This window comes from Talpa occidentalis, unplaced genomic scaffold (assembly GCF_014898055.3).
Source record: "Talpa occidentalis isolate TD23 unplaced genomic scaffold, MPIMG_talOcc4v2.1 talOcc4.9, whole genome shotgun sequence".
In the NCBI taxonomy this organism is placed as follows: Eukaryota; Metazoa; Chordata; class Mammalia; order Eulipotyphla; family Talpidae; genus Talpa; species Talpa occidentalis.
In genome coordinates this window covers 33,947,655-33,959,774 of record NW_023605305.1, presented here as the reverse complement: position 1 = coordinate 33,959,774, position 12,120 = coordinate 33,947,655, and the positions used below count along the sequence as shown (strand labels likewise).

Sequence of the window (12,120 nt, the reverse complement as noted above, 5' to 3'; positions counted from 1 at the left end):
TGCCTATGAGATCTAAAGTGGACAACTAGTTGTGCTATTCAGTGTCCTGCCCATTGCGAGAATTTCCCCTCTGTTATCTTTCAAGGTCCCCCTGTGGAGGCTGCAGTGCAGCAACAGTCTATTTTGGGCTTGCTCACATGTACTGAACTGACCCACTCATGAACAAAGCTTGGCTCTTCTCTCTGGCTGGTATATGGAGCTCCCCAGGTAGCCATAGATGGGCTGAGGGACAGGCACTGACACAAAGGTGGTGGGGGACATGGATATCTGGGCTACCTGCTCGTAGCCACCTCTGTCCATTGGCCCTGCTGTGCCCAATCCCAGTTGTACCGCATCCAGTTATATTGCTGCTGGACATGTCTTACCTGATGATCTGGTGGAGTCTGGTAGAATCTAACTCATGATGGGAGGCTTTGGCTTGATGATCTGTGGTCAGACATGCTCTCTGTACCAAAACCCTATAGCAAGTCACAATCTGTTTTCTGAAATGTATGTCATTCCTGGATACAGATGGCATGGCCCTGTTCCAGAACCCAGGGGCTTACGTTGTGATTTTCCTTCTAGACTTTGTTGTAAACTCTGTATACACGTTTTCCCACCACAGATACCTCAAAACCCTGGGTTCTGCCAGATCACATGGTCCACACAGCATGGCTACTTGTATTATAGCCCGACCTGCTGCTGAGCCCCTTTCTGCTTTAGGCCTCATCAGAACTGGCAACTTTGTATGTAGTGCAGTATATGGGATGGAGTAGTAGCCCCAGGTGTGGAATATGCTGCCTCCAAAATCCGAAGAAGCCTATCACACATCGTGCTTCCTTCTTAATGATTTTGTCTTTGACTCTGGATGGAGTGTTCCTGGCACACCCCAGATATCCCTGGCCCCTGAAGCTTCACAGTGTTTTCTCCCACTCTCGCACTGCAAGTGTCTAAGATTTCTTACATACTTGCCATTTCTTGCTCATGTGGCCCAAATAGATGTTCTGGGCAATATCTAAGCATACAGGTCTTTTCAGGCAGGCAAGTCTATAGATTTTCACTTTTGTCTGATCTTCCTTTCTGACAGGTGAGGAAAACACTCACCACATCAGAGGCTGTGTACCGCGTACCTGAGAACACATTAATGTGCTCTAGGAAAGAGGTCACATCTGGCACAGCAGCTGCAAAGAGATCTACCACTTTGTTGATTTTGCTGTCATTCACCACCATCTTCCAGGATCCATCTGCTCTTTGCAGAAGTCAGGCCGGTGAGTTAAACAGATATAATGGGAATTACCATCCCTGCAGCCTTCAAGTCTTCAAAGATGGGATTAATCTGTGCCATTCCCTGATTTCCAATGAGGTTGAACATCTTTTAATATATTTATTGGCTTTTCTAACTATCCGTAATTCATAATCATTTGCCTTTTTTTTTTATAGTTTATCTGACTCCTTCACTAAGCATGAGCTTCATGTGGCCAGAGACTTGGTCTTTTTTTAATCCCTGTGCCCTCGGATCTGGTACATATGAACTCAATAAACACACAATGAATGAATAATTTTAACAAGATGAAAGAGCTGCATTTAATTGGACACCCTGGTCTTCTTGGATCTTGAAACCCACCTCCTCATTAATGGGTAAGTCTATCCTGACAGCATTTGTATCATTTTGGTTGTGTCATCCAATCAAACCATCTCTCCTTGGAAACCAAGGCAGCATCATCAAACTAATCGAAGCTCCCCAAACCTTGTTTTCTGGATGGACTCCCTTCTATAGCAATAATGGGCAGTAACAAACTGAGCCCTCACCCCATCTGGCTGTGATAAACGCATCCAAAACACATTACCAACCTCAGAGTGAGGCTTTGAGGCCTGAGGCTGCAGCGAAAGAAAACTAAAGTTGACAGGCACAAGTTTAAGAACCTGATATTGTATAAATGAAAAAAGGCCAGCTGCCTATTCCTTCACCATGAACACAGTAAATGCGTTATCTGAGCTTCCTGCCATTTTTCAAACCTGGGAGTCTCTAATGAGATCTGTTTGGTTAACTCAAAACTTCATATGTCAAAAAAAAATCTCTAATATACTGACTCTCATGTTTTTTTCCTTTGCCTTAAATTTGCTGGGTTTTAAGTTTTTTAAAATTTTTTAAACATCTATTTACATAGGAACATTTTTATTTTTCTAAAACACACGTCTTATTAGACTCCTCACCTCCTCAAAAACTTCCCATGAGCTCTCATCTGAAGGCCAATGTCCAAACTCCTTCATGAGGTCTCAAGGTCCTGGCTACTTTTTTGCCCATTTCTCTCCACCATTCCCAAGAATCCAATTCCTCCACCATCCCATAGCATTTTCCTTTGCTGAAGCAAGCATGGGCATTACACCTGTGCTTCTGCACACACCCTGATCCTCTGCTGAGAATTCTTACTGTCTTTTGCAATTTGTTTCAGATGTTCACTCTGTGAAAACTTGACTTCCCTTTCCTCAAAATGGTGTTAATTACTCCCTTCCCCACTAGCTCAACATTTTAAACAAACACCTAATATACTATACTGAAATTATTTACCTCTGTCTGTCTCTCTATCAGACAAAAGAGTGGTTTCAGGCTAATTTCTCCTGATGGGTAGAAGTGCTATCTGTTTTAATGCAGTTCCCCAGTATCAGTCTAGTCCTTGTTATACCACGGATGGGTAGCATTTGTTTGCTGAGTGAATGAATGAAAAGACTCAATCCCTACCCAAAGGACTAGGACCTCCAATTTAACTACTGCAAGAAAAGGATCAATAAACTGCTGGGGCAGGGTCTAATGGTATTTACTTGCCCACATTTCCTCTAGAACTGAACACATTTAGAAGACATTTTCAGGCCTATACTTACAGGTAACTCAGAGACCCTAGAAAGTTCTCTCACCCCATTTCAAGAGCTGACCCTTTAATTTTCTAACACACCGGGGGCTCAGAGGTGCCTTTCAGTGGAATAGGCAATCTTGAATGGGTGTCTGCAAGCCTCCTTGCTTCAGCAAGCCCTCAGAATATTTCTACTAGCATTTGTGGAAATTCCACATGTGCATTGGGGAGAAAACAGTCACGGTAACACAGCTTGCTTTCCAAATCTCCAAGCATATCTCTGCAATCACGTTTCCCTCCAACTATCATTGTTGTCGCCTTTCAGTCAGTGAGCAATTTGTTTTCAACTTACCTTTGGTTCCTTAATTATCAGGATCCTTTGGTTGTTCATAAATGAAGCCTCCTACTCCCTCTCCCTGCTCCAAGTTCTCTTCTACACAATCTATTAAGAAAAAAAACCTAACCAGTTCCTGTTTGGAATCAGCCCACATTCAATGGATGTTCTACACCCCTCACATTTGGTCCTGGTCTTTACCTTCCATTTGCCTCATCTCCAGTCACTCTTCTTTAAGTGTCCTGCATGCCAACCATTCCAGTCACCTACCAGGTATCTCACACTTGTGAGTCTTTCCATATTCTGCTTTCTCTGCCAGATATATACCTGAACTACCTAATTACCTGCTTCTGCCCCTTAAGACTGTATACAGGTATTGCCTCCTCCAGGAAGTATTCCCTGATTGGATTATAGGTCTTTCCTGTACACCCACCACTAGTCATTCAACTATTCATTAAATAGAGGACCTAGCTTGTGCCAAATTTTGTTCTAGATGTTGGCAATATAGCTGGGAATGAAGCAAAGACTTTGCTTTTATGAAACTTAAATTCTTAAAGGGGGAACAATAGACAACAAAGAAATAAATACTTGTTTCGGGGTAGTAAATACTCTATATTTAAGTAAAGCATGGTAGACTATTTTAAAATGCTTGGAGGGAATGCTATTTTAATTAGGATAGTTAATGAAGATCTTCCTGATATGGCAAACAGAGACTTGAATAAAGTAATGTCAGTAACAGGCAGGTACTGTGGAAAGAGCACTGCAATCAGGGAAGAGTAAATGCAAAGGTCCTGAGGCAGCAGTACACCTGGCATATGAGTTCAGAACAGCAAGGAAGCCAGTGGAACTACAGAGTTGTGAGAAAGAGAGAGAAGATTAGGAACATTAGGAAATAAAGTCTATATCGGACTATATAGAAACAGGCTATATTAGGCCTCGTAGGATATGTTAAGGGCTTACAATTTCACTCTAAGTGAAATGGAAGCCACTAGAAGTTTTCGAACAGGTAAGAAATAAAATTTGTTTTACATTTTAGAAGGTTTAAAAGTAACCAGGTTACATTTCTTGTTACTTTATGGATAACAGATGATAGGGAGAACAAGGGTGGAAGCAGAAAGAGCACAGGCACCTGGCCACCCCTTAAGTCTACAAATATTTGTTGGGAACTACTATGGGGCGAGCACTGTTCTAGGCACTGAAGATACATAACCAGATGTGTAAGACAGGATTTCTAACTTATGGTGGAGAGACAGAATCCAAAGCATAACCACTGAACATGTGAGTATGTATAGAACAGTACACAGGGTTCCACAGTAGGGGCGGGAGAGGAAATGAAATAGAAAGTAGCATTCCAGAGAGAAAATACAAGTGAAAATATTCAACAGGTGAAGTGACACAGCAGCATCTCCAATTTTGATAAGCCACTCTGTCTCTAGTGCAGAGGTGAATTTGAAGAAGTTAAGACTGGAGGCAGAGGGACCAGATGGGAAGCCATGTGGTCATCGAGGCAAGAGAGAATAAAGTCCTAAAGTGGTGCTAGAAAGGGAGATGAGGCAAGACAGTCTACCTAAATATCTGTGAGAGGTAAAACCATCAGGATTTGGTTGGGTGTGGGTGGGAGAGAACATGTCTAGGGTGGGGAAGGTCAAGTTATGCTTAACCCAGGTTCCTAGCTGGAGCCTCTGGGTTGCCAGTTTTGCTAGGTGAGAGAAGACAGTTATATCTGAGATGCTAGTAGAACATCTAGAAGAGATCATTTGAAACTTGGGACAGGTATGGGCTTAAATACGAATTGGAGTGTCAGCGGCATGTGTATGATGCCTGAAACTGCGAAATGGCTGAATCCATCAGGGAGACTGTAGATAGTAAAGAGACCTGGGTTTGGAATCTGCTATACACCATTCATGTTACCTTGGATAAGTTACTAAGTCATTCTAAGCTTCATTTTTCTCTTCTTTAATTAGATATACTATCATTATATTTTTAAAATGTCTACCATAGTGCTGAGCACATGGCAAGTGCTCAGTTATTCTGGTTCCAACAGTTACAAGCAGCAGGAAACCAAACAAGTACTTCTGCTTGACGAGCCTCTGGGTCTCACCTGTAGCTACAGTTAAATACCTACAGTGCACCATGGACTGGGTGCTCAGTAAATGGCTGTTGAATAAATGAAAAAACAATACCTAATACAATAGGTGAGAGGATTAAACAGGATATTTTTTAAAGCTACATAAAGATGATTATACATGTTTATAAATTACCTTAGGAGAGTATCTAGCACTTAGAAGGCAGACAATGTTAGTCCCTTCCCTTCAGTCCTTGCTTTATAACTCACACCCTCTTTTTGTGGATTTAAAATCTCTCCTTTTCAATCGGTTCCTTCTTCTTTTTTTTTAAAGATTTATTTATTTATATAAGCACTGGGGTATAGGCCAGAGGCGCGGGAGGATGAGAGAATCCACCAGAGACAGAGCAGGGAGCAGAACGGGCAGAAGGACCAAAATACACTGCTGAGGGTAAATACACTGTTGAGGGTAAATACACTGCTGAGGGGAACAGCGGGCGAGACAGGAGAAGTCTTTCGCGCCATGTGGAAATCTCCCCGGGCCGGGTGGGAATTGAACCAGCGCTGCTGCTTCACAGCGCTGCGCTCAAACCGCTGCGCCACCGGGAAGGCCCCTCAATCGGTTCCTTCTTTTCAGGTTACAAACATGTTCTGATTTCCCCCAACATAAAAAACCTTGTTTTGTGTAGTGCTACCTCCCTCCAATTCTTGCCCATTCATTCTTTTATTCCACCAACTAAACTCTTTCTCCACCCCAAGCATTTTTTTTTTAAAGATTTATTTATGCATACAAGAGCTGGAGTACAGGCCAGAGATGCGGGGTTGAGAGGATCCACCAGAGACAGAGTGGGGAACAGAACAGGCAGATTGACTAAAATACACTGCTGAGAGAAGCAGCAGGTGAGACAGGAGAGGTCTGCCTTGCCATGTGGGTTTCTCCCTGGCCAGCCGAGGTTCAACCTTGTGCTGCAGAGGCTGTGGATTGCTTCATAGTGCGGGGCTTAACCCCTTGCGCCACCAGGGAGGCCCCACCCCAAGCATTTTTCAATGAACAATCCATATCTTTTGTTCTGGGGGGAAAAGTCCCAATTTATTACTGTTTTAAAAAAGCAAATATCATTTACATAATTGTCAAGCAGGCGAGTAAACACGAATCTCATTTAAAAATACACATGTATTTCTTTTCTACCATGGTAATTCATTTCAAGAGAAATTTCATTATGTATCGTCTACAGAGCCCTACACCAAGAGAGGCAACATATTCAAATAAACCCCGAGGCGTGGGATGCTTCAGGCCAGTTCCTCATTAGAAGCCCCAGCATGGGGGCTCTGGAGACCAAGGCAGAAGGTCTTCCAGGGAGAGCTGAAACGTTCAGATAAGTGAGTTGTGGGAAGAAGGGGTAGTGGCTGGCTCTGGTGGGCTCACCCCTGGGGTACAGCAAAGAGAACAGACCGGGGAGTTCTGAGAGGCACAGGAGCTGGCTAAACTTGGGGGGATGGAACCAAGTGAGCGGCGGAGGTAATTGAGTTTCAGTTACCTGCAGGGTAGAGAAATAAAGCAGTGACTTCATCTGCCAGACATGGGGGAAGTTTAGAGGTGTCCTTCGCATACTCACAGCGAAATTCGTCACCCTCTCACGGTGTTGGGTGATGGCAACTGTACTGTGCTTCCCAGTGACGGCCAGCACACGTCCTATTAGGCAGGCCTGGTGCACCACAGCTAATGAAGCATCTCCAGCCGGTCTGTCTCCCAGGGCGCTGCATCCCGTCTGAGGGAATGGCACCATGGGAAAATTTAGCTCAGCCAGCATCAGCCATCGCCCAAACTCAAAAGAGTCTTTGAATGGCAGAGAGAGAGGCCCATTTTCCTTTCTGCCCAGCCCCATGTTGGATCCATCCTCAGGTCACTTTTTGTGGGTCTGTACAAACGTGCCGACGGGCAGCGAGCCGCTCTTCACCTGAGCCCGGATTTCAGCTTGGTGCTTTAATGTGAAGACCAGGGCCCTCACCGTCCGCCGGTAAGGCCCATTAATGAGGCGGGAACAGAGATGAAACGTTTCCCGCTCAATATTTTCAACCAGTAGGTGATCCATCTAAAAAAACAGCAAAATTATCAAATTAGAGCCTTGCATTGCGTAAGGATTAAAAATGAGAGAGGCTGGAGCACTCTGCTCAGAGCCCTCCATTAATCAAGTGAAATTCAAGGACATCTACTTCCTGTCACAAGAGAAACAGGAAGAGCAAATTAATTCCACCCTGGCAATTAAGGAACAAGGCCATGTGCTTCGTGACAGGGACCTCATTCACAACCCCTGCCGGGTGGTAATATTTGCCATTATAACAGGAAACTGGCCTGAACTAAGCAACGGCTACTGGGCCCTGTACGTTACCAGCCAGGAAACGCCGACCAAGGATAATAAATCAGTATAACAGTTCATACTTTTTTTGTTTTTAAAGTGCCTTTTAACCCCTTACAGCATTTTAGAAACACTGGATCTAGATCCTAATATATGTGTAGAGCAGTTTATAAATCACTTTTTACATTTAATGCTCACAACTCCCATTATCTCATTTTACAGATGAGAAAACAGGTTCTGAGGTAAAGGTCCAAGGTCTTGTAACTACTAGGAGGCAGAGCTGAGACTATGACCACAGGAGCCTCTGATTCCAAAGTTCAAGTTTCTTCCTTTTCACGATACTAATTGCCTCCACGACATTCTGAGAGACCAGTTGAGTTTGCAGCAACCTCTGCAGGGTCAGCTAAGCAGAGCAAGCCAAGGGGATGGGACCTGTAGCAATTCTGGGGGGTCTGGTTCAGATCCAAGACCGCCTGCTGTCATAGACCTAATCAAAGCAGGACAGGTCTGGAACTTTTTCCACAGTCTGGATCCAGACCATAATGGGTGATGTGGGCCCCCTCACTATCTTCCTTTCTAGGCCCATCTTCTACTATTCACCTCTGTAGACCTGAGCACAGCCCAGCCAGAGCACCCTAAGCTGCTTTCCCGGGCCTCTGCCTCTGCGCAGGTATACATTCCCTGGGCAAAGTGCTCTCCCTAGGAAACACAGTCCTATTTGTGTGGCAAAGCTTAGCTACAAGACAAAAAGCAACAATCAAATCCTATTTAAAGGACTAAAAGATCTGTGGCTGCCACAATGTCCTGAGCTTCCCCTAGTCATTGACAAAACACTTCATAAAAATCTATGATTTTAGTTTGTTTCCCTGATAGTGAGGTTCCTTAAAAATAGGAAATACATTTTTCTCTCTCCCAGATTTCCCTTCATCCCTTCCCCTATCTCTGCCACTCATTCAAATATTTATTCAGCACTTACTGTGTGCCAGGCTCTGCTCTTGGGCTCTCCAGTCATGGCTGGCAGAGTCCTTGACTCCATGGAGAGCAGAGCAGTCCAGGAGAAGCCAGGCAGCTAGAGGGACTGTAAGTGTACTGAGTGCCAGGAAAGGGGGCAGGAACAAGTGTGGAGGCTGGGGAACAGCAGAGGGACCCAAGCCTCGAGACAGTGCCTGGCTCTGGGAGAAAATGATGTTTAATCAGAGATGGAGAATGAGTAGGATCTGACCATGGGAAGTGGGTGTTTGTGATAAATTCACTGAGCTGCACATATTTCTTTTGTTCACTCATGTAAGTATTATAATTTTACTTAAAAAATGCACCCCAAAAAGAAAAAGATTACCTGACATTTGATAAAATGTCCCGTAGTAAGAGATAGACCAAAACAAGTAGGAAAAAAGGAACTTGAAAGAAAAAAGGATCCTACCAGGGAACAGAATGGGACTGAGAGAGAATGAAGTGCAGGTCCAGGCATCTGCCAGAGTATAGCAGATGAGAGATGTTCTGGGAGCTGGAGGCCCTGACAACTGATTGATCATCTCCCTGACTTGTGCTGGAGAGAGTGTACTTGGCACCACAGCTCTCTAGAACCCAAGAGGCCTTGAGGTTTTCATGGCCTCCTGTGTGGGCATTGAACTAGGTTGGCAGCCTGAGAGAGCCCTGGTACCAGACTACGCTAGGAGGCTGGAAGGGTGTCAGGCTATACGCCCCGCATTTGTCCAGCATGTGTAAAGAGATTCACTTAACAGGTAGTGGTCATTAGCAGAAGGGTATGTGTGCATTTGCAAAACAGATCATGGCCATTCCATCAAAGAGGAGTGTATATATATACAAAAAAAGAACACTGAGTGCGCCTTGAAATCACAGAGCTTGACACTCACACACACTTCATCCAGTAAGTAGTCACCACGGCACTACTTTGAGTCTGGTATGATTTAGGAGGAGACAATGAGCGGAAAAAACCCCACAGCCCTAGTCTGGAAAGGAGATGGACACGTAGGTAACCATGGGGCAGTGGCGCAGGTGCTATACCAGCAACATGACGCAACTGGGAAGCGAGCATTTAGCAATTCTCATGCATGTCTCTTGTTAAAGGAAGGCCAATCAGAATGAAGAAAAGAAGAAAAACATTGGTGATGTTAAAATGTAATTCATAAGGGAAAATGATTTGTCATGTAACCGTGTGTATAACAATTCCATTACACAGTGAAAAGTGCCTGTCTTGTTACTGCCTTTGAACAATCCTACCCAAGTTGTTGAGTCCTTTCCAGTGAGTCCTAGCCTGATGCTTTATTAGTGAACCCTTTTGGGTCAAAGGATTAGAATCTCACTGAGACCTTGAGAAAAGGTCTTTGCTGGGAGACAGATCTGTATGAATGGAAATGGAAATAGAATATTGTAAGAAACCAAGTGATTTATTTAGGGACCATATTCTTTCTGTGTCTTCCATGATCTGCCTGGTCCCTTTCTCACAGGTTCTTGCTCCTCTCCATTTGTCTTACTATCAGTTCTAACCTCCTATTCTCTCCATATTCTACACATCTTTACCCATGTGTGTCTGCTTCCTCATAACTACTCTATTATCCCTCTGTTTCAACATGCCCACTGTTGTTTTTTTAGTATTTTCCAGTTCATATTTCTCAGAAACAGAGTCTGACATTCCCTGCCTTACCTCTTTGTACCTGTGAGCTGAGTGTGTGTGATGCTGTTGTCCTATCCTGGACAAATTGGCTATAGATGGGAGAAGATATAAAACATGACCAGCTCTTTCATTAAAGATTCTGGACCCCGTAGAAAATGGTGCCATAGTCGATAGTGGTGCCTGCTACATCTGTAAGTTCTTTAAAAGCAAGGGAACAGTCTTATTCATGTCTTTACTTTAAGTTCAAAACTTTCCACACTGTATTTTAACTATTTATTTGTTTATCTCCCTCAAAAAACTGGGAGCCCCGTTAGGGTTGACACAATGTTATATCAATTTCTATATTCCCCATGCCCAGCATACTGGCATACAGTAAGCGCTCATTAAATATTTGTTGAATGAGGGGCCTCCCTGGTGGCACAAAGTGTTAAGACACAACCTATAAAGCTATCCGCAGCCTCTGCAGCACAAGTTCAATCCCCAGCCGGCCAGGGAGCAACCCACATGGCACAGCGGACCTCTCCTGTCTCACCTGCTGATCCCCTCAGCAGTGTATTTCAGTCACCTGTGCTGTTCCCCACTCTGTCTCTGGTGAATCCTCTCACCCCCCACACCTCCGGCCTGTACCCCAGCTCTTGTATGCATAAATAAATAAATCTTTAAAAAAATTTGTTGAATGAATGTCCCTTCCTCGATTGTATAACCCCCCTTTCAATAACATCCTATCCTATACAGATAAAATGTGAATTATAATATTTCCACTGTATATATATTTCCTAGTCAGCAAAATCCCTATCCCCTCTTACAAAATCCAATTCAATTGCTCTCTCTACCATGAAACCTTCCCAGATTCCACCATCAGATTTCACTGTACTCTCCTTCCAGTGTCTACACCACTTGCTAGGATCACTATTTCAGCACTATTTCATCCTACCTTATATTTCGTTGCTCATTTCAGGCTATCAGAGACAGGAGATAGTGAGCTTACTGAGGATAGTGGCTACAATCATTTATGTTTGTATTTTTCCCTGGCAATAGCAGTAGTATTACTAAACATTGTTGAACTATCACAGGAGTTTTCCAGTAACAAGACTGGATTTGTACATATCCATCCGCACTCCTTTTTGACCACTTGAATACATTCATGAGAGAGCTGGTCAAAGCCAGAGGTGCAGGCTGAGGCCATTAAACAAAGGAAAAACTAACAGTCCCATATGGGGAAGTACCCCTGACCTGGATCTCATTAGCACCATCTGACAACCAACTGGGCCAACCAGTCAGTGTTTCATAACTCTTAATGATACAGGCTCACTTTGAGAATCAGGTTCATTTTTTTTAATGACATAATAGGAAAATGATCATAGGCCATGAGGTAGGAAGGAGAGTGGATAATGAGGAAGGGGAAGTAAGAGAATGACACCACAGGGGATGTTCATATGAGGAAAGATCTAAAAGACTGAAGAACAAAGAAGACCCGGAAGGGGAATGGAGCCTGGGTCTCAACAATGGAGTTTTTATTCATCTATTCCATTACTCCAAGAACAAGGAAACAATCTATGAATCTGGAAAGCAAGATCTGTAGAGTAGTAAAGAGATGCACCTCTGGACTGTGTGTGTCTACATTCTTCATCTGTGGCTTCCACTACACTAAAGGATAAGACCAAAACAAATAACATGGCAACATTTTTGTCTACAAAAACGTAATGAGTAGATTTGTAAAAACACATGGTAGGATCAAGTTGTAAGGGTTTTGTAGTTACTGGGTCAATAATTTACCCAACGGTTGTCCATTTATGGAGAACTGCTATCCAATTTGAATGCATTTAACACTGGGTACTGTCAAAGACCAAATACTGGATTAGATGGCTCGCTGATTTACCCCAATATGGCAATGTTTCAGA

General features: G+C 43.6%; 1 protein-coding gene across 1 annotated transcript in view; it reads right to left on the bottom strand.

Moving 5' to 3' along the window:
- Positions 1-6,326: 6,326 nt before the first annotated feature.
- Positions 6,327-12,120, bottom strand: part of TCEANC2 (transcription elongation factor A N-terminal and central domain containing 2) — a 30,219-nt gene continuing 24,425 nt past the window's right edge. Inside the window, exon 5 of the mRNA XM_037498183.2 lies at positions 6,327-7,320. Within this exon, the coding sequence (XP_037354080.1) occupies positions 7,132-7,320 (189 nt within the window). The 3' untranslated portion in view covers positions 6,327-7,131. The remainder of the gene's footprint in view (positions 7,321-12,120) is intronic.